This window comes from Lagopus leucura, unplaced genomic scaffold, assembly GCF_019238085.1.
Source record: "Lagopus leucura isolate 7727_CA_CO unplaced genomic scaffold, USGS_WTPT01 Super-Scaffold_100001, whole genome shotgun sequence".
Taxonomy (NCBI): Eukaryota; Metazoa; Chordata; class Aves; order Galliformes; family Phasianidae; genus Lagopus; species Lagopus leucura.
The window spans coordinates 61,727,871-61,750,510 of NW_024962262.1; the positions used below are offsets into that span (position 1 = coordinate 61,727,871).

Consider the following 22,640-nt stretch of genomic DNA (forward strand, 5'->3'; position numbering starts at 1 on the left):
ACAGCATCAAACAAAAAGCAGACATGGAAAGCTGGACAAAGCCCAAGCTGAGAAAACAGGATCAAGAATGTTTACTGAAAAAAAAATAAATAAAAACCAGCTCTGCCACAGGTTGTCCAGAGAGGTGGTGGATGCCCCATTCCTGGAGATACTCAAGGTCAGGATGGGCAGGGATCTGAGCACCCTGATCAAGCTGTAGGTGTCCCTGTTCATTGCAGGGCAGAGTTGGACCAGATGGCATTCCAAGGGTCCCTTCCAACACAAACAATTCTATCAAATAGTCCTTAAGCAAAGGCCTGACTCTCCATATTACATTACAGGCTTGAAATGCTATTTCCATGGAAAGAGGATGGGGTTCTACAAAGAGATCTGGGTATGCTGGCAGGGAAGCTGAGGAAAGACAAGCCTGAGTGAAAAAACACAGACATAGTGGTGTTTGAGGGGGAGAGGTGATAGCTGGCAGAAAGAGAGAAGTTCCAGGAACAAGAGGGACAAAAAGGAGGAAAGATAGTTCCACGAATGAAAGAATATTGGAAACCTGAGGAAGAAAAACACTGACGTCTCTCATTCTGGGATTGTTAGTAGGATTTGCAGAGATTTAAAATGAAAGGTAAGCTGAGAGTCTTGCTTATTGCTGCCTACTAAAGCCACTACTCTTCTAATGAATCTATTGAGAACTTTATTTCAGAGCACTCTGAGCCACCATATGCCATTTAATGGCATCACTTGATTTCTGTATCACCCTTCATCATACAATAGCATGAGAAACAACTCAGAGCACTCCAGGCAACGGTTCCCCTATCTCCGGGGTAACATCAAGGAAGCCGTGATGGAAAACAGAATATAAACTAACAGCATGTGGACAGAGTGATAAAGCTCTTGAAAGCGTACAGCTCTACTCTGCGCTGACATTTGCTGGAAGGATCATGTTCTTCATGTTACATACATGCCTGATAAATGCAGTAAAATAGGAATGAATCAATCGTGTAACTAAGGATGATGCCGTGATAGCTGCTACTTCAGAGTCTGGGGTGACTGATTAACACTTAGTGTGATACAGCCAGCATGTGGAGGTTTGGAGATCTTCCAGCAGAAGCACCAAGAAAAGTAACTAGAGTTTGCATACATCAGTGTCAATGTGGTCCGCAGTTGGCAAAGGCAGAGCAGAGGCACTTGCAATTAAACATCTGAAGTTCATTCTGACTCATTCATGCTAATGAAGTGCTGAGGCAGTATGGAAACCCGTTTGCCTCTACTACGTGCAAGGCTGGTTCCTGCCCTTAGCTAGGTGCCCTTGGTCCTGTTAGCATACCTGGGAACATGACATGCCCAGATGCAGGGCCAAGACCTCCATTCTCTTCTTTTCCTTTTAGCTGGTGAAGCAGTACTGTCACGCACACCAACTTTAAAATGCAATCAAGGAGGACCAGTAAGCCAATCTGTCACCAAAGGCTGAACATACAGCAAAAGCAATCAGACATGCAGTAATTTTAGAGGCAGTTTCTGAACTAAAGCCCTCACTTACTGGTCAGTGCTTTAAGAGCTGCAGCAGGTTTACATTGTGACTTAGCTGCCACAGTATCACAAATATTTGAAGAGCTGCTCCCAGAAGCTGTTAGGGGAAGGTTGTTTTTTAAACACAGAAAAATAGAGGCACTGAAAACAAAGTGCTTTTTGGGCACTCAGCCAATTGCAGAGTTCTCCTTTTACAGCAGCATTAACTGAGGAGGGTGTGGGGGAGGCCATCCAACTCTCACAGCCCCCCTCCTTCTTTCTGTACCCCATGGCACAACAGCACTGAATCATCTACTTCCTGCTACAGAGCTCCAGCCAGATATGTTAGCTATTAATACAAAGATTTTCAATTAATAACTCTAGACAAGTCCAGTAAGGGGTTGCTCATTAGGCTCCAATATAAATTTAGCATTAATTACTATGGTAAAATGTTTTTATTCTCAATGCAAGATCTAAAAATAAATTATTTTCATCTCATATGCACAGGTACACAGAGACATGCACAAATGATGTTCCTTGAACCAAGATTCATTTACCTATTTTCAAAGGTGACAGTGTGGAGTTACTGTCACAGACTAAAAACATGCGAGAACAAATTGTATTTCTATATAGTAAAAGATGCATTCTACATGGTTTATATATGTATCTATAAACACACAAGTTCTGCATAGCTGTAAATACATCTTTATAACTACTATGATTGCAGTAAATGGTTAAGTTATCATGAACTATTACACCCCCATCCTTTTAAGTATCTTCAGTCATGTATTCCTTTTCTTTCCTGTGCCCAGAGGTGCGATGTCATGCTTTGCTTCAGACTCTGCCATCTCCTTTTCTTCTCTCCCACCCCCCTCTCAGAAGCTGAATTTAGAAATGATGATAACTTCATGTTTAAATAAAACAGAAAGGACAGAGGAACAATTTGGTGCCCTCCAATGTAGGACCCCTGGGTCAATGATAAAAGCTTGCAGATAGTCAGAAGCACCTGGTTCTGAAACATCTCTCTCCATTTCCTGCATTCCTGCTTATTTCTGAATACCCAGCAGTGACATAGGCAGTGTGGAAGAAAGAAGCTGGGATGGAATTTCAGTTCTCTACTTGTGTAGTCAGTCAAGTATATTCAGTTTCCAAAGAATTTTAGAAATAAGGAAAACAGAAAATGTAATACATACCCACAGTGACATTAACCGTTAAAGAAAATAACTGATATATGAATCAGCAACCAAAGAGAGAAATTTAAGGAGCCATGAACCAGGAGCTTGCTATCTCTGCAGTGCATTAATCCCATTCGGTCAGATAATAGCCCTGGTTCCACCAATGGAAAGCTGCCTAACCGATAAATACAGGCAATAAATTCTTAGAAAGAAAAGGCAGATGTGTAACATCATCTCATTGCAGAAAAAGCAATTTAAGAGCCATTAACTTTACACTATCCTTCTAGGATCAAGGAAAGCTGCTCCTAAACACGAATCTTCAAATCTTTCTTACTCTGAAATAAAAATCACAACCCACTGATTTAGTTTGACAACTTGTATCATCCACCTGTGTTGTCACATCACTTTCTCCCATCTGCTCAGCACAGATCCTCTGGACATATAATTCTTGCATCAATCAAACATACACAATCCCATTTTTGAAGGGGGGAATACAGCCCAAATTGGGTGGCAAATTCCATCTAAGGTTAAATACCAGCACGAGACCAATAGCCAACAAGTAAATGCAAGTGGAAAAGAACCTTTAAAGAACTTCTCTACCTCCAAGCCCTAAGAATCCAAAACATTCTGCTCTACAACACCATTTCCCAGCCTTACCCAATCTCACTAATCAGAACTGTGCAGGCAGTAAGAAATCGTTCATCCAAGAACTAGCATGCAGTTACAGCAAAGGAAAAAAAAAAGTTCTTCAAAGAGGCTGACAGGACCAGCTGTATAAAACTAGAGTATCAGAACAGACCTTCCAGCCACCTCATCACAGAAGAACTCTTCCCATGAGGACAGGAAACCATCCAAACCAGAAGCTGCAACAGTCTTGTAAAATCCCAACTGATTGAAAACACCTGCTTGGACAATGTGCACACACTTAGAACTTCTGAGCTTCTGCTGCTGCCCAGACGCCTGTGTCCTTCCTCAAAAACAATACCTTAAACCTAATTTACTTGCAAATACAAGTCAAATGGCTTCAGCTGTGTGTATCTACTGATGGCAGATATTTTTCTGAAAGAACTTCCATCCCCTCTCAGAAAAACACAAAGGGGAGCTACCGAGGGAAAGAAGGCAGATGGGGACAAGACAACAGGGGGGGTAATGAGATCTTTCAAAGCAGACAAGAGAAGCCATCTATCTAAAGTTTTTCAGTCTTATTTCCTAACAGAACTGATGTGCCAAAGTAGATTGTAACAAATCCTAAGAGCAGAGAATAAAACAAAATCCAGTTATGTGCAAATATATAAATAGCACTGAAAAGGAGTGGGGAGTTGCTTTGCTTGCTTTTGATACTGCAAGCACATGTCTCCAGAGATGGCTCACAAAGTTCCTTCCAAGCCATTATGCTGCTTACACAGCTGACACAGCATTCAGTGCCTCTCAGATTTCTTTCATGATTGCAGCAAAGTGTCGCTTCCCATCTAAGTACAACATGGACTCTGAAACAAGGTGAAGAAGAGAGAATGACATGAGAAACTTAGTGCTGATATTGGGCAACTACGCAGAAAGACAAGCTTAAGAGGCAATTCTTATTGTCATCAATGCATAAAATAACCGTCCTTTGTCAAAAAATTGTTGTATTATTCAAATGCCAATCATTCATCTAGTAAGATGATCAGTGTTACAACAGAAAGTCTTTTCCACACTTATCGTGACAATGCATTATTTGGATACTTGCCTCCATATGTTTTGGGGACAACACGTGGGACCTCATTCTCTGACATAAATGTGAAATGGAAGATGTTGGTTGTGTGGTGCTCTCTGGTATTTGCATCATAAACCTCACTGTGGACTCGAACCTGGATGTAGTTTTTCTCTGTGTAGCAGACCTAAACATTTCAGACAGAAGTTACAGTTCATAGTATATCATTGACACCAAAAAACTGTAGCAGACTTCATTTTACTACAGAAAATCATACTCTCTTGTAACGTGCTGTTTGTTATCAGTGTCTAACAGCGCTAACAAGAAGCATAAGTTTTTCTGCTCTTCAAAGAGAAATCAGCTCCCACCTGTCCAGAAAGCAGTAACATGGATCCAACCTCAACTGGCCTCTGAAACATGATATCATCAACAGAGACAATAAAAGGTCTGGAACACCTGAGCAAGAAAAAGGGAAAATTTTCTCTTTAACAGCTGGTATGCTTGCAGAAATCAAAACTATTTCTTTGACAGCATTTTCATAAATGGACACTAGAAAATAAGGTTTTTATTTAATGTGTTAAAGAAATGTGCTATCACCGAGGATAAGAGTAAGTGGACAAAAGCTCTTGAACGCATAAAAATACACGTCCTTTAAGGATATAATACTGCATTATTGTTGTATCTTATGACTTACACTTCCTAGACAATCTTCATACCATCTGTCTCAGGTTATGACCTCCTTCACACTTTGTAAGCACAACTTGCTACTAGAAATTGTTCTAGAAACTATTCCTCTTGCGTGCGGATGCAGTACTTATTTAACAGAACGTTTATTTAAACATTCAGAAAGAAAATTTCAAAAGTCCATCCCAGTAGCTTAGCAAGATAAAACAAAACAGAAAAAAAGATGTATTTTCTATCTTCACATGTTTAAAAACCAAGCTCCAAGGAACAAGATATAAATCTCTTCGCAAACACGACAGGCACTCTAAGAAAAACAGTGCTGCACACAAATAGTGGAACATCCTATAAGACATGAAGGTCTCTTCTATTCATGTCAATAGGTTGGTTAGCATGGTATCCCAATCAACCTACTGTGCATTACGTTCTGGATTTCATCCCTGGAGGTGCTCAAGACCAGGTTGGATGGGGCCCTGAGTAGCCTGAGCTGGTGGGGGGCAGCCCAGCCCACAGCAGAAGGTTTGAAATGAGTGGGTTTTAAGGTCCCTTCCAACCTAAGCCATTCTATGATCTTATAAATACTGCAAGTCTGCAACTCACCCATAGCTGCAAGCAGTTGCCCATCCCAATTCAAATGCCTTTCTCATTAGGAAGCCCCCAAAGATCCTGTTGAAGATGTTCCGCTCCTGCACACAGGAAAAAAAAAAGAAAAAAAAAAAGAAAAATCAAACTGCTATATCACATCTGTTTTCCTCAAAGTGCTGCATTGAAGTCTGCATCTCAATTCTACTCTGAGTTTCTGAACCCATGAGGAGCACTACTGAAATACATACACAGAACTCCAAATGTCCTAGGCAACTTTACTCATCTGATAACATAACGCAAAAGCCTCAAGACTGTCATCAGTTGGAAGTCCAACTCAAGTAATTTGCAAATGATTTTTCTTTAGACAAAATGAGCAGTTTGGTAGGAAAAAAAGGCAATGAAAAATCTTCTATTTTGCAGTGGTAATCCATATAGATATTTTCTATTGTATTCTAAATTATGGATTTTCTTTCCTATTAGTAGAAAAATGGCAGAAGAAACTAAAATCTAAATACACTGCAAGGACTACAGAAACTAAACAAAATAATGGATTGAGTAGTCTTAAAAGATCAAACATAATTCAGTAAGTAAATATTTTTGTAATTTATTCACATTTTTCAAAATACCTGAGGATGGCAAATCTGTAGGCCCTTTAGCTTTGCATCTTCCATCCACACTGAATTGGGTGGCAATATACGACTCCGAAAACTTACTGTCCTATGGATGAGACAATACACTTTATAACCTACATAACAGAACGCAGAAAGTCAGAAATGCACGAGAAGCAAATGCACATACACACACACACACACACACACACACAAAAATCTACAACCACCCAGAAATGTTGTCACTGAAAGCAGCTCCAACTGATCCTGAAGCCTTATCTAAAATGATATTCTTGATTTGTTACAGCATCATAAAGCCTACAGTTCTCATCTTGCAGAAATGCCTGCTCATGTCCAAGCCCATGTGAACCATCAATCTCAAGAAGAGAAAGGTACATGAAAGATATTCACAAAGCATACACTTATCCACAAAAGCTCTACGTTGCTCATTAAGTCACACCATGAATTAAAAGTACATAAGCCCAAAAAGAAATTCAACATCAAGCATGCAGAGAGTTGGAGCTGTTCAAATCCAGGCAGAATGTGTACAAGGCCCAGCTGTTCATTTTAATGGAAGGTATGTCTCACTTGGTAAACAACTTTAAAAGTAACAATTACACAATGCTAGAAAGTTAAAGAAATTATCCACAAATACAACAGTGCACTGGTCTTATTGCACATTTTTCTACAACCTCATGCACTGGACAATTTCACAGAAATCTCACTCCAAGAATGTTGGCAGGCATTATACCTTAAATGCATCATGAGGTTACCTGATTTAAATATGTTCAATTCCTGCCCTGAAAGAAGTTTTTCTATCAACGCAGAAAACTCCTGCATTGTGCAAGTCACACAGCTGTAAAACCATCCAATTCCCTTATTTGGATAAACATCATTAACCTCTTTCCTTGAGATTATTCATAACAGCTTGCTCAAAATTTCTTCCATCAGCTTGGCACAGCTAACACTCCTGGATGATGAAGGACTCTTTCAAGAAGCGTAGATTGGATATGAAAGTTTGTGCCTGCATTTCCAAGTAAAATGCCCCAGAGTTTAAATGGTGAAATGGGAAAGCAAAATGTATGACTTCATACTAGACTACCCACAAACAGCCCACTCAAAACACTTTTCTTTCTCAAGACTTCCTTTCCCCTCCACCCTTCCCTTCCTTACTTTGAGTCCAGTGTATTAAGGAATATGTCATGAATGACATTTCTTTCTTCTGCAGTGGGAGCCATTTTCAGTAAGGAAGCAGTGCTGAAATCAATCCTCTTCAACTTGTTCACTAAGCAGAAAATAAATCAGTATATTAGAATTCAAAGGTGAAAGAAAACAAAACACATTATTTGGCTCTGAAGATTTTAATCTGGAATCAAATGACTTCCCTCTTTTTTTATTCCTCCATTAAATTAAAAGCTAGAGGTTCACATTACTAGACTCAAAACAGAAATTTGGCTTTTAGAACTGACTGCAACTAAGAAAAAATAAAGACCTGTTGAATAATATCTGCTGCTCTTAGAGGGAATTTATGTACTCCCCCTGAAGATCAGAAACACTTATCAAGCAAGAAACACTACAGAAAAAAACCAACCTTCTTCAGGTTTTGTCAATGGTACACAAATGCAAATTCGTGATAAAAAAAGTGAAGATGCAGCTGCATTACTTCTACCCTCCATTTTCTGAGTGTCTTTCCTAAAGGTTCACAGGCACCCAGACAGGAAAGGAGCTGCTCCAGCAGACCCACCATGGGGACAAACAACCAACCACAAAGGCCACGTTCCCCTCAGTGCTGACATCAAGATAGCAGCCTGGAAATAGAAATACGGGGTGCAGAGTACAACAGGAGCATCCTTGTCCATCAGTTTAGCTAAAGAGCTTCCAAAAATGAGACAGCAGTCTTTGAAACTCTCCACAATATTGACACAAGAGACGTGACAAAAAAAATTAGTGTTAAACAAATTAGGACCACTTGTAAGAAGCAGAACTTCTGCAGCTTACTTCCTTCCAGCTACTAAATTGGACTTGAGGCAAATTTGCATTCTGGTAAGAAATACAACTTACATTCTCCTTGCTTGAAGATTTCTTCCTCCTCAGGGCTCTCAGGAACAAGCGGATTAACAAAGGCTGGCCTGTGGACAGAGGCTTATTTGGTAAGTTACAGACTATAAAAGAGTTTGTCCCACAAAAACATTTTAAGCATTCCATTTACGTTTATAAACATGCTGTGAGATTAAAAGATGTACTTCAGATTATATCACAGAAATAAATTCTATTATTTCATAATGGCAGCTGCCCACGGAATATCACATTCACCTCAATCCTGAAGAGGCAGTGAAGTGAGCCAACCACAATCAAGCATAATTAAGAAAAAAAAATAACTGATGCAGTGATGTTTCTTAAGGAGCCAAAACCGTACCACAGATTACACGGAAGATCATTAAATATTTGCTGAGTTTCTCAACAGTTTTCTGTAGAAGTTGATCTAGCAGAGTTTAAAACAGGTACAAAAACTTCAACAGTAACATTCCTCTTGGAATAGAAACAACACAGTGCTGTAGGTAGCAAAATTTCTTGTAATCTACACATTCCCATGACAGCCTTATCAACAGCCAAAAGCTGTTTACATGTGCACTGCTTATCAAAAAAGATGATGTGAGGCTGCCTCGAGTCCTAATTCCTATGTCTGTTTAACTGCACAAGTAAATGTATTCTAACGTAGTTGTAAAAAGCTTAATTATTCCTTTTCACAAGGCAAGGCAAAAGCTTATTTTCAAGACCCATTCGTCCTTGTAATTTCCACAGATTATTTTTTTATATTTTAAACATATATATATATATATATATATATGTGAACAAATGCTCAAAATAATATAATGTTTAGACACACAAACACTCATATAAACACATACATTTGTTGTAATGTTGGACCGTTGGGACACACCAGCTCCTGCTCTATTGCACAGCTCATTCTATCTCTTTCCAGCTCAGGACCCCTCTCCATTAGCTCTCTTGTCAAAGCCCCAAGAGGCTGAGATGCAAGTTTGCACTTTCTAAACACAGTTGGCTTGTGGCCAGCTGGCCTGAAGAACAGCCACTGAAGTCTGTAGGAAGACTTAAGCTACCTGCACAAGTCCATGCACATTTCTCCTTAGTTATCCTCAACCCATTTCTAAAGCAGGTGCCCAGTGGGAGGACCAGAGGCATAAACAGGAGCACAGGAGGTTCCTGCTTAACACCAGGCAGCACTTCTGTGCTGTGCAGCTGATGGAGCACTGGCACAGGCTGCCCAGAGGCTGTGGGGTCTCCTCCCTAGAGATACTCAAAAGCTGCCTGGATGTGGGCCTGGCACCCTGCTGTGGGTGTCCCTGCTGGGGCACGGGTTGGGTCAGTTGGACCCAGAGGGCCTTGTCAGCCTCAGCCTTTCTGTGACTCTGAACCACTGAGACTCAATCTTTCAGTTTTTTAGGCAAGAAAGCAGTTAATTCTATTACTGTGTAACATGTGTGTTTCTGTTTTTGTGAGGACAGTCATTCAAACAGAGGAAAATCTGATACAAAAAAGGGACAGACCACATGGCTAGCAGCAATTCCTAGTGTCACCTGACTCCTGAATTCAATGCTCTGAAGCTTGCCTTAGCAAAGCAGCACTTGCCAAGAGAATATATCAACCATACAATTCATTTGCATTTCACTCTGCACAGCTTCGCACATACATAACTGTCATGTTTCACACTTTCACCATAGTAGCAGTCTGTTAAGACTGTTTCCTTGTCTTACAAATTACCGTTTGTTTTCTGGATCCCTGGCCACCATGACAAAGGTTGCATCTAACACAGGGCTGTAATCACCATCGTGTAGCTGAGAGAGACAGGAAACAATAATATCTTAAACTCTCAAAATACAAAAGGTTTTTAGCAAGTTATTCAGCTGACATCACCAATGCAATTGCACTTAACTTTCAGTTTGCCATCTAAAACCTCTCACAAAAAACTAAGCAGAAAAGAACACAAAACTCCAGCTTCAGGAATTCTGCAACAAAAACATTAAGCAGAGGAATGCTAATTATCTACTATTTGCATCTAAAATATAAAATAAATAAAATAGAATAAAATCAACATAGGCACTGTAAAATGACTTACCTTTTATTCTGAGAAATGCCAAAACAACAATTTGTTATCAGTGCCAAACTGGCACCACTCTCAGCACCGGGATGCAGTGCGTAACATTATCTTCCACATTAGAGCCACCCATTTTGTCTCTATGAGTATACCATTCTCAAAGTTCATTACAAAATGCTGCTTAAGACAAATTAAAGTACTGAACAGTACCTTGCCACACCTAGACCAATGGAAATCATCTTGGTCATTTTAGAAAGCGTAACTTAGACTGCTAATGTAATCACCCAGAACTCACTCTGCAGCAACTTGTAACTGTCACAGCAGAGGCACAGGAACTAACCTGCAACATGTGCATCTTCACTTCCATTGAGGTCTTCCCAACCCAAGAAACATTGCCTGTAAATTTGATGTCACAGTCCGGATATATGACTTTCTTGCACAAATCTACAAGACAAACATTGGAGAATGCTGGGGACAACTCACTCATAGCTCATATTAGAAAGTCTTTTCTAGGACGTGTGTTTCTGTGTCACGTGAGCAGCAATACACATGAAGAAAAGTCAGAAAAGATAGGGCTGCAAAGGACAACACTGCAGTTTCTGTTTTACCTGTTTTTACTAAAACCAAAAGAGGAAACAGGCATGCATCTGTCAGACGGATGGCCGACCCACACAGGGGTTCAGCAAAACGTGACAGGAGTGAGGCCCAGCTGCACCAGAACAAACACTGTTTAATAACAGAGCTAAGAAATGCACATGCTAATACGAAACCAAACACAGAAGCGTAGGAGATGTTAAAGTTGTGTTTTTAAAGGTAGGGAAATATGACATTCTGAAAAGCATCCTCTTCTGTTCCTCCCTTCAAGAAAACCCTGAGCATTCCAGAATTCAAAGCCAAACCATTATAAGGTGAATTCAACAGGAGAGGGAGGAAGGTATCCTCAGTAACAACCATGGCAACACAGTAGCTGCTGAGCAAGATAAACAGATGGAAACATTTCTACTGATCAAATTGCCACTTACTGATTTTATCTACCAGGGCTGTAACTATGGATAAGGGAGATCTCGGCTGCATTTCCTGCTTGGTGTGAGTATAGCAAATAAGAACTGTGAAGAGACCAAAATGGAGTCAGATCTTAGTTTTCTTAGTTTTTGTTTTGTTTTGTTTGTTTTTGTTTTTAAACAAGAACTTTAGCAAAAGAGATCAAAACCATCTTTGTGAAGCATAAGAGGCACCTACAAAACCCAAACTGAAGTATCATATTACAGGAGTGCACAATGTCCACATTTTCATGTACATAATTCATGGGATTGCTATTTAAAAAAAAATGCAGTAATTTAGCAGCTGTGTCAGTTATATGCATATTTACTTACTATAAAGAGAAATTTAAATTAACCTATTACTCCACTCCTTCCATTCCCACCTCATCTGTTCCCTAATCCCTGCAGTGTCTGCCACAGATCTTTCATAACCTTCTCACTGCCTACTTTGATTTCATGCAGGTTGTTCAGGGATACTATCTGAGGACTTGTTTTCAAATACTGATTCTTCTGAAGAGGTGCCAGATTAGATAAGCTATGCCTCACAGGCATGAAGTCACGGTTGGAGGTATTTATCACACTGTAATACCTGCTACCAAATGACTATTTAACTCAATTAGCTTTGCTCAGAAGAGTATATGCAAGTAAACAGACTCAGAGTAACAATGTTGCAAAGGTATTTTTCTTAGTATTCAAGTGATTTTCATTCAGTACAGTTTTCAAAATTATCTCTCTGTATTTAATGAGATAAAAGATCTCTGTCCAGGAGATTTTCAGGAAATGCAAGGTTTTCTTTCCCTAAAATTCCCTAATTCAAAAGAACTTTTATGCCTATTAGTCATGGCATCAATTCAGTTAATAAGAGTCTGAATGGGATTTATCAGAATCCCATTGCCAAAGACAGAATCTTATAAATGATCAGAATAAGCTGCCCAGAGAGGTGGTGGAATCTCCTTCTCTGCAGATGGTCCAATGCCCTTATGCCTTCACGTGCTTAGGGAACCTGCTTTAGCAGGGGGTTGGGCTGGGTGATCTCCAGAGGTCCCTTCCAAACCCTATGATTCTGGGATTTCCATCTCTTTCAGCATTGCTATCTTGTTCTCTTCGCCCTAGAGAAGGACGTCATATCGATGTGATCCTCCCTCTATGGACACACCGTATTATAACAAGCAGTACTCAAACTTACTCTCTTTGCATTATTACCATATTCTTTTCACAGGCTCATATACACACCTCCTAAACTGTCCAGATCTTCAAGTATCCTTCCAAACCTGTAAGACACATTGTTTTATAATTACATAAATGAATCCATACTACATCAAAGTTAACACTTTATTGTAGGCGTAATATACTTGCTCTGTTACCTTACACTGTTGTGTACATTCAGATACTTCTCTCGTATTTCAGGTTGACTTCCTAGAGGCAGAAGAACTTCCAAGTAGCTATCTTTCATTCTTCTAGGAGGGAGATCTTCCTGTCGTTTTGCCAGTAAAGTATGAAGAGCTTTTCTTTCTTGCATTGCTTGCACATGATCCCTGGCAAGGAAAGATACACTCTCTGGATTATGACAACAGTATACTTGACAGCTGAAACCCCAGCTAACAGATCTCACATAACCAAAAGAAAAATAAAAAATAATTGAGCATTCTAAGGCAAAACGAGTGTGTCTTGAAAAGAAAGAGAAAGGCACATAAATTGATTTACAAAGCAAGACTACTGAAGGAAAGGATTAAGTAGTATTGTCTATCAGTGGCAAACACACACTTTACAATACAGAGATGAATAAAACACATCCAATTCTGAGCACTACAAAATTGATTCTCCTTGAGAACAACTTAGTTTAAAAAATAAAACATAACTTACGTACAATTGAACTGTAATGTTTTGTGCCTATTCATGTCTTCCATAGCTACTGTACTACAGCTCTTCCTACCCCGTCAGTTTTAGAGGACAGTTAACTTAGAATCTCACCCAAGAAGTAAAGCAGATGTACTGGTTAGTACTAAGAACTAAGAGAACTAATGTGCTAAGAATTGCTGTCATCTACAGATAATTTCTTCCCTCTCAGCATCAATTCATGCAGCATACACTTATCTAGCACACAAAAAAAATTGAGAATTAATCCAGGTATTTCCCTTTCTATTCAGTTATCTTACAGCTAAACTGGAAAGTTGTGAAAAGAAATAATACAGGAAAGGGAGCAATAATTCAGTTACTTTTCCATCCCCACCATGTCCAGAGGAGCTGCAAGTCTCACAAGGCAGTGCAGCCAACTTGCTGTCATTTCCTTCCAATCTTCCAGGCTTGTTCCTTGCACAACCATCTGTGATGCAACAACCTTGCCCATCATATTCTCTTACCTGTTCATCCAAAACATCCTCACCTTAACAGTGCAGCCTAACTGAATAAAGCAAGTAGATCACAACATCCTTTGAATCAACAATAAAGCACTAGAAAACTCAGGGTTAAGCACACGATATTTCAGGAGTAAAGCAAGATGTGTATGCACAACTATTAACTCATTTCACAGTGCAAGAGAAGGCATAAAACACTAACTAAACTCAATTGTAAATTTGTAGTGGATATGTGCCATTCATTCAGTAGTGCATGAGGCACTGCTGTGGTTTGAGTGCCATTCTGTTTAACAAAGTCAATTAAAAAAATATATATATATATTTTTTTTTTAAATAAAATGGAAGAACCTTTTCACCAAATAGAAAGTTTGTCTTAAGTTTTTGCTTTGGACTGATTTTGAGTACTAGTCATACCGTGAGATAGTGACTTCTTTGGCTTGGGTTTTTACGTTTGAGGAGAGGAAGAAAGCAGTAATACTGTGTAATCAAAAACAGTAGAAGTTTAGTAAAAAATGTCTTTTTTCTTTTTAGTGTTTAAAAAAAATGAAATGTTTTACCTCATTTGGGCAACATGATTACCACAGACTTCAAAAAAAGAGAGAAGATAACAACCCACTCTAAAATACTATTTTCTAAGTTACGCCACTGTGCAGAAATGGAATATACCAGTTAACCAAGAAAAGGTGCAGCGTCCAAGATGATGCACCTTTACATTTGCTTTAAAGAAAAAAAAAAATACTTGTATTCAAGGCCTTTTAGTGAAAGCTTTAAGAGAAATTAATCAGAAGCAATCAAAAATTTGCCTGCAAGCACACAAAAAACAACAACATTTCAACTACATTCTGTTTTCACCAGTGCCTTCCAGGCTCCTTTGAGTCAGCAACAGAACTCTTCTGGCCTTCAGCTTCAGAATGTACTCTTCATTATACAGAAATATCGAGCTCAAGGCAATACTATTTTTCAACTGATAATACTTCTATATGCAGCAATAATATTTAATTTAAGTAGTAGCTAATAACTGCCTGAAACATTCTGCAAAATGACATTATTTGTTTCTGAAATGGCTACGATTTTACATTAGACCTCATTACAGTTCATGCAGTCATCCCATTAATCTGGCATTAGCCTGTATTGCAGACCAATTTACAGGCCTTCTTACATACAAACCTTCCCACACAGTAAGCCTAAGTCATTCTCCAGCACTCCCAACTATGGGCTCCATGACCTTGCTTCCGCATGACAACTGAAGTGTACAATGCCCTGCAAACCACTTATGTTGTATTTTATACAGCACAAGAAATGTGCCTATATAAGAAAAAAACTGCTTTGGTGATCCCGGCTTCAGCCAGCTCTCCTTTCAGACTGGGTGTCAGTGGGGGGAAAAGAAATGATAGAGAACTAGATTTTTCCAGAGCCTTGTAAGGCTTTGATCCTTAGACAGTACTTCATATAGCACATTTCCTCCTTAGCTATTCTGGGCGGAGGGAAAGACTTCTATAAACTTCTCAACCCATCAACAGGTGACCTACCACAAATTTCAAGCCCCACCATGCTTGATTATCAGTCCTACCAACTAAAAACCAGCCTCACAGATTCAGGTATTTTCTTCAGTGTGCCTATAATACTGTTGAGATGAATCTAGTTAGAGAGCCAGGATATATCAGTTACTCCACCGAGGCAAGCCTCTCCACATTTCCTTATCAGTGCACTAAGTGTAAAATGAGCTCAGCAAATATAGTCATAAGAAAATCAGTGATCAAGAAAATAAACATGGAACCAACCAATCAGCAACAAATTTTCCCCTGATTGCCACACTGATTTATTCAGAACTCTTCAGAGTTACGGGATTATAGTAAACTCTGGCTTATCCAAGATAGTAGAGGGGGAGGCAGGTAGCCTGGATAAAGACAAAATTTGACATGATGCAAATTAAATGTTAAGTTACAGCAGAGTGAGAAAATGCCTGAGATACTCCCAAATGGAGAGCACAGGCCCCAAGGTTACACTCTTATGGCTGCATGGATGCAGCCAGGCCGTTCACGTGTGGCCTGCTGCAAGCAGAACCAACTCAGTTGCCTAGAAATCCAGTACAGCATAAATTCAACATGGGGATAATCCACCAAGAGATAAGAGAAAATTGCAACATAACGTTTCTAGTATAGCTCTGAAGCTTTTAAACTTCCACCAGATTCCAAGTTAACAGGAGAATCTTGTAAGCGTCAAGCTCATGTATTTTGTTCCCTTGATGCAGAAGATCTGCCAGAGAAATCCAAGAAGTTTGTGATTCACAGAGTAACAATTTGAAACTTTGTTTGCATTACTTTTTAGTTTCAATCTTGTTTTCTTCCCATCACTTAGTGATTATTGTTGATTTCTAATACCACAACTTTGTGCTCCCTCAGGGTTTAAGAAGTAAGTTTAATATACACTGTACCTCCAGTTGGTAGATGCTCCCACTATATCCCTCAATCTGCTTCTCACTGAAACAAAACAAACACAAAAAAATCAAAGCAAACCAAGCTTGGTTCTGCACGTAATGAATATGAGGTTGCTTAGTGCTAAAAAGCACAATCCTCATCCCAGAATAAGAAAATTAAGTAAATTCATGCAAGTAATAGCCTGAAAAAAAGAAAGTTTGGCCAAATCCACCGATGCTGTTAGTAGGTGTATGACAGTAATGGGTTGAGTAACATGATTCTGTAGCTTATTTTGTACAGCCAACAAAGAATGCATCTTGAGTGTCTGTTAATGCAATCAAATGCCTGCAGTGCTAATTAACAGCTGAATGAAAGAAAGAGCAGATCAAGACCAGATCACTGAATTCTAATGTGAAAATATTTTAGCCTAAACACAAACAGAAAACAAAGATAACACAGATCAGAAAGTCATTAACGGACCATAAAAAGAATTGTGCAGCTGGAAGACACAGAGTGAAAAAAGATCATTTTTAGCTAGATCTACCCATGAAGGGCAGGCAATGCCTGCACACTGGCTGTTACTAGGAGGACTCTATATTAAATTTCTAGCAGCCTTAAAGAACAACACTGAAGAGAGCTCTGTAAAATTGCTTACCACACTGTCTACACTATCTGTGTTAATATTACCTCTGCCTAGGACTTTCCTAAATTTCAAGAATAACCCACTTAGAGAGTTATTCTACTCTTTCATTAGATAGGACTATGAAGTGAGCTAGGGTCTCATCACACCTATGACAATTCTCCATCACTGTTAGGCAGGTGAATGTATGCTTCTTGGAAACATCTAAAACAAGTAGCAAAAATTCCCAAATTCAGAAAAGAAAAAAAAAAAAAAAAAGAAAGAAAAATCTGAGAATTGGAAAGCACAGATGCTTACAGAAGACGGTTTAAATACTATGACAAAATAGTTGCTGACACATCAGGGAGGGGCTACCAAAAAAAGAAAAAAAAACATTCCCAAGGAAACAGAAAGTAGGCTGCTAATGACTCATGAGCTGATTATTTTTATGAGACACCATCAGACCTTGCACACTACAAACTGAATGCCTGGGGGTTGGACTAGATGATCTCCAGAAGTTCCTTCCAATCCCTACACTTCTGTGAGTATTCACACAGATTAGCCAGCTGACCACCAAACTCTGGAGCAAAGCCTGATTCCCTACAAATTTAAATCACAGAGCCCTCCATTCGTTCCTTACCTGCAGCACCCTCAGCTCTCTCTGGACACCCCCCAGTCAAGCACCAGCATGAGCTGTGGTCAGCCCAGAGCTATGCCAGCCTGACAGCCAGCTGCCATACATACAGAGGCCAGGTACTTGCCAACTGCCATCAGGTCACTGGCCAACCTGCAACACTAGCTCTAGGACCCTCGGCATCCCTGATTCAAAAGGCAATTTCCACAAACCTTCTGGATACACGGTTCGAGATTTGTGCTCATCTATTTTTGCTGGCACCAAGCAACAAAGAGTTCTGGAAGGGAAGAAGAAGGGGACAAGAAGACAGACAAAAAAAACAGATCACTTAGGCCTCATTTATTTGGGAAACCAAGCTAAACATGTTTTGAAATAAGTTCTACTACTAATTCCAACAACAAAATGTCAATTAAAAAAAAAAATGATTGGAAATTGAAGAGTTGATTTTTTTTTCTTTTTTTTTTAAAGAGGCAGAAAGTTCTGACTCCTTTTTCTCAAGAAGCAGCAGGTTTGCTTACATAATAAGTACTACTTTCCTGTTACTCATGCCCCACCTGTGAAGCTGCCATAGCATGCACTGATTAATACAATGTTAGCAGAAACACTGTTTTAGCTTCTAGAACACAAAACCTCCAATTTCCAATAGCGCGTGGGCTGTGCAGGGATGGAAAGGGAATAAACAGCACTTTCTCTGTCTTGGTTTAAACTAGGTTCATCTTCCTTGTCAGCTTTAGAGAGGTAAAAAGCTCTGAAATATCATGGGTCCAAACCTGCAAACATGTATATACACCGTTAGTATAATTTAATACTTCTGATTTCAATTCTAGGCATACATTTGCCAAGCTGAAAACACATAATTTTTGTTTTAACAATAAGAGAATATATTGTGAAAGTGTTTCTAAGATGTTGCCAATCTAAATCTAGTCCATTTTACGGGCTCATAAGCATATATTTCCTCTCTTTTTTTTCCCTGGGAAAACTACATTTGTTATAAAATAATCGACATCTAGAAAAGCAAAGAATTAAGTAATTAAGCATAAAAATTCATGCACTTTTTTTTTTAATTGGCAAATATCTCAGACACGTGCAACAATTACAACAAATGGATTGTATCTCTTATCACATTGTGTATTTCACGCTAATTCCTCATCTGTGGTCAGTAGATCATTAAATCCAGAGCAGCAGGGCCTGAGTTTGTTTAAGCTGTGCAGCACAGTAACAAAGTATATGAGGGCTGCTGGACAAGCTCACTGCATCCACCTTTGCCATCCCCACTCCCTTATGCAGGGGCCTCCCCAGGTTGAGGCACATTACCAGGACACATTTTACACCAGATCTGGTGTAGAGAGCTTGGTCTGGCCTTCTGGGAAGGATGACGATATCCACTGCATCTGTATGACTGACAGCCTTCTTCACTCAAACACCTAACACGAAGCTAAGTACTGCAGGAACCGCTACGTAAGAGATTTTGTATCCCATGAGGCAGTTAAAAATGTGTTATCCAGCATGCTATCAGAAACAAACACAGGTCCAGTACAACAGTCTGGTCACAGAGATGACCAGAGCCACTCGCTTGTCATGATCAACAAGCCACATGTCAACAACCAACAAACCTTAAAGAAGGCAAAGGGGGTTTTAGGCAAGTCAACAGAAAAGAAGAGGTTTTCACTTTTCAATAGTGCTGAAGTAAGGCAAAACAGTAGCTAAGGAAGTTTAGCATTTTAGCAAATATTAAAATATATACAGGTTACCACAACACACCATTATTCACATGAATGGGTAAGTGTCCTGTGGAGTGGAAAACACAGGTTAGATTAACAATTAAAAGAAACAATGGAAATTACATCTATTAAGGGCCTTTACTTATTCATTTTACCTGCCTAAACTCCATTTAATTAGATAGGCCTGAAGCTTAGTAAACAACTAAGTTTACTAAGTAAGTTTACAACTTACTAACTGTAAGTAATTTGTCCTTGCACGTCACCAAAAATTTATAGCTGATACATTTGTGGTTTCAACTGAGTTACCAAATTCAAGGAAACTAGTTAACTTATCAACAGAAGCTTGCATAACGTACTTAAGTGCTACAGTTTTAGATCAGAACCTGAAATATTTACTGTTATTATAGTCCAAAAAATCTTAGTATTCCTTAGACACAATATGGAGGCAAGGTCAGGGTAGCTTTGCTACTTTTACAGGCCTCCTAGGTGATATAATCACAAAACATCCAAATAAAAGAGCAGGGCAATATTTGCAATTATGCAATGTCCTGTATCCTTGCTTCTCTCCTTTAACCTCTTAAATTACTGTCTCTAAGGAATATTGAAGAAAAGCTATCTAATAACCGAAAGCCCTCATCTTCTCTTTAACTGGATAACCTGGTGTTTCTGTTTAGAGTAAAAGGGAAAAACAGTATCAGAAATAGGCAGAAGTCCACAAAGAAGTAGTTTGAGTGCTATTTTCAGTGCTCTTCCTCCTCCTTGTTTCTCAGTACATGGGATAAGAATGCAAGGGAACATTTTTAATGCTTCTGAAACAGCAACAGTGTGGTTTATTAGTAGCAGAGTGTTAAAAGAATCTTTCCACACAAAGCTCCATTGAACTTTGAGCGCATTTTCACAAGGCAATCACACTAATCAGATTAACAGGTTTCTCTAACTTCATAAAATTAGCAGTACTGACAACTTAAAAGTTCTGCACCACTCATTATTTCCACTCAGTTCCTCTGTCTTTTGGCCATTCTACTCAGGCTCCTTGGCACCGTGTTTTATTGCACTGACTTTCTATCTAGACTTGTTCCTCCAAATAGAATTGCTTGCTGTTCCAAGACTAAAGATCCAGGCATCTGTAACTTCAGTGACCCACGCGTACTTGTTGCCATGTATCTCCAAAAACATGCAGTAATTTTCTGACACTTTCTAAACATTTATAACATAAGAGTCAAGGGCATGCCCGTTCACAGTGTACGCAAACCATATAAACAAAGTAAGCTGCTGAGAAACATTCATAAATCTTTCAAAGTACAGGCAATTACTTTACCTTCAGCCATGTCTGGAAGCAATGGTGAGCCATTGGTCCCAGACACCAACGTTCTAGCCAGAAGAGAAGGAAGTTTCCGCATGGTGTACAATCTATGTGGAGGAATTCAGTGTGATTAGTTTTAAAGTTGTGAGAATAATATCAGATTTACTTTGGAATGGCACCGATTACTTCAGAACCCCCATGTCTTGTTTTTAGTCTGATTTCTTAGAACCAGATGCAATCTATACAGCAATTCAAGCCAGCTGCTACCGTCTGCAAACAGGAAGGATGAATGATTCACTGAGGTGAATATTGACTGTGACTGTTCAGAAGCAAGAGGGAAATCATTTTGTTTTTACATGGGTAGATAGGACAAGATGAGACAATTTTTAAATAAACAAGAGATTTAAAGTAGATGTCAGGGGGAAATTTTTCCCTGAGAGAGTGATGAGGCACTGGCACAGCTGCCCAGAGAAGCTGTGGTGCCCCATCCCTGGAGGAGCTCCAAACCAGGTTAGATGGGGACCTGGGCAGCCTGAGCTGATGGGGAGCAGCCCTGGCCATGGCAGGGGTTGGGGCTTGGTGGCTTTAGTGCCTTTTCCAACCTAAGCCATTCCACGACTGTATGATTCTCTGATGCCCTATGACAACCAGCTCAGACTAAACTCTAGCTTTTACACCACAGGCATCCTGACACAGACAGGATCTGTGCACATCTGGGAAATCAACCATGACCCCAAACACAGGCTTTGCCTGCATGGGGCTGGAATGCACAGAAGTGTAAGGTGGAGTACCCTGAGGTGCCTGTCACACAGCCTCCAAGTCAGCGCCAATCAGCTAACCCTGGTGCTCCTGCTCACGGTTTGGTATGGGTGCAACACTGAACTAGCCCAAAGAGCAGGATTATCCCTTAGCTGCTCAGCAGAAAGGGACAACCATGAAACCTTCCACAGAACAGAACGCACCCTGCAATTCACCGAGTGCTTAACCAGGCACCACAGCAAGCAGAACGGTGACAGCACAGCACAGGATGAAGGAATAAAACCCCGGATAGAACAGCGTCCTCTTGGCAAGACACGGGGGCTGCCAGTGCCTCAAGCCGGGGCTGAGGAGCTCCGCAGACTCCCATACACAGCGATCAGAGCGGTAGTGACGGTACAGCCCTCCGCTAGCTTCGGGGCTAAGCTCCCCTCTCACAGCCCGGCAAGCAGCCGACCTGTTGCCTCTCACCTCAGAGCCCGCTGCCCGCTCCTACGCTCCCCCCACTACAACCGCAGCCGGCGACCGCGCCTAGCCCTGCCGTCAGGAGCCACGGGACGCATCCCGCTCCGCCACAACCCGTCCCCCCGGCCGGCGGACCGCACAGTAACGGAGGGGAAGTATGGCCCCCCTGCCGTGCCCTGCCGTGCTCTGCCCCGCCCAGCCCGCGGGGCAGCCTTACCGTGCAGCCAGCATGGTGCTCCCCACGTCCCTACCGCGGCTAGGCACCGCCGCGGCGCCACGCCTGCCCCAGGCACGCGGTCCTCCAGCACCATAGAGGCGCGGCTGGACGGCGCGGCAGCGCTCTTGCGCGGCCCTTCCGCTGGGGTGCTCCCGCCCCCAGGCAGGGAGGTGCCGGGCGCCGAAGGCCAGCTGGAGGGGGCCCTGAGCAGCCTGAGCTGCTAGAGCTGCCCTGCCAACGGCTGGGGTTGGGGCTGGGTGGGCTTGAACTCCCTTCAACCCAAACCGTTCTGTGATTCTATGATTCTGCAATACGTCTTCAAAAGCAATACCGTAATGCTCTTTGTATTTCTAGTATATGGATATTCCATGTAGTTTGATTGCAGGGACCTGTAAATTCTGCATTTACCCCACATTCTGAGCAGTACAATCGCAGTATTTCCTTACCACTCTGCTATAAATGGATATTTTTGCCAGTGTTGATAAACTGTAAGTTGCTTGAAAAAAAAATATCTGAAAGCAACTATGAACTTATAAATATCAATTCTAAGTATTAGCAGCAACAACAACAACAAATAGCCAAGTGAAATGCTAAGAGAACCCTGAATGCTGTCCTAACACTGGTCAGGAAAAATAACAGATCAACACTGAGTATTATCTGAATATGAATATTTTGCTCTGGAGATTTGACAAAGAGATATAATTTGGACTGAAGTACTTATAAGCAATACTGTAATTAAAAAAAAAAACACAAACATTAATTTG

At 40.5% G+C, this 22,640-nt stretch overlaps 1 protein-coding gene across 8 annotated transcripts; it reads right to left on the reverse strand.

Annotated features, from left to right (window-relative positions):
* Positions 1 to 1,930: 1,930 nt before the first annotated feature.
* Positions 1,931 to 21,972, reverse strand: ACOT9 (acyl-CoA thioesterase 9). 8 transcript variants are annotated; one of them, XM_042867150.1, is made up of 17 exons: positions 20,454 to 20,518; positions 19,176 to 19,202; positions 18,045 to 18,184; positions 16,179 to 16,224; positions 13,621 to 13,750; positions 12,755 to 12,925; positions 12,624 to 12,661; positions 11,373 to 11,456; positions 10,691 to 10,794; positions 10,017 to 10,090; positions 8,295 to 8,362; positions 7,407 to 7,518; positions 6,252 to 6,342; positions 5,641 to 5,726; positions 4,728 to 4,815; positions 4,396 to 4,546; positions 1,931 to 4,156 (listed from the first exon to the last, which is right to left on the reverse strand). In XM_042867150.1, exons 6-17 carry the CDS (start codon positions 12,907 to 12,909, stop codon positions 4,098 to 4,100), a joined length of 1,110 nt encoding a protein of 369 aa, XP_042723084.1. In that variant the 5' UTR covers positions 12,910 to 12,925; positions 13,621 to 13,750; positions 16,179 to 16,224; positions 18,045 to 18,184; positions 19,176 to 19,202; positions 20,454 to 20,518; the 3' UTR covers positions 1,931 to 4,097. The 8 variants fall into 8 exon arrangements, with proteins under 8 accessions (XP_042723084.1, XP_042723077.1, XP_042723085.1 ...); XM_042867143.1 differs by lacking the exons at positions 13,621 to 13,750; positions 18,045 to 18,184 and adding an exon at positions 21,877 to 21,972 and having other exon boundaries at positions 20,454 to 20,545; XM_042867151.1 differs by lacking the exons at positions 18,045 to 18,184; positions 19,176 to 19,202 and adding an exon at positions 17,627 to 17,691 and having other exon boundaries at positions 20,454 to 20,533.
* Between the last annotated feature and the right edge of the window lie 668 nt (positions 21,973 to 22,640).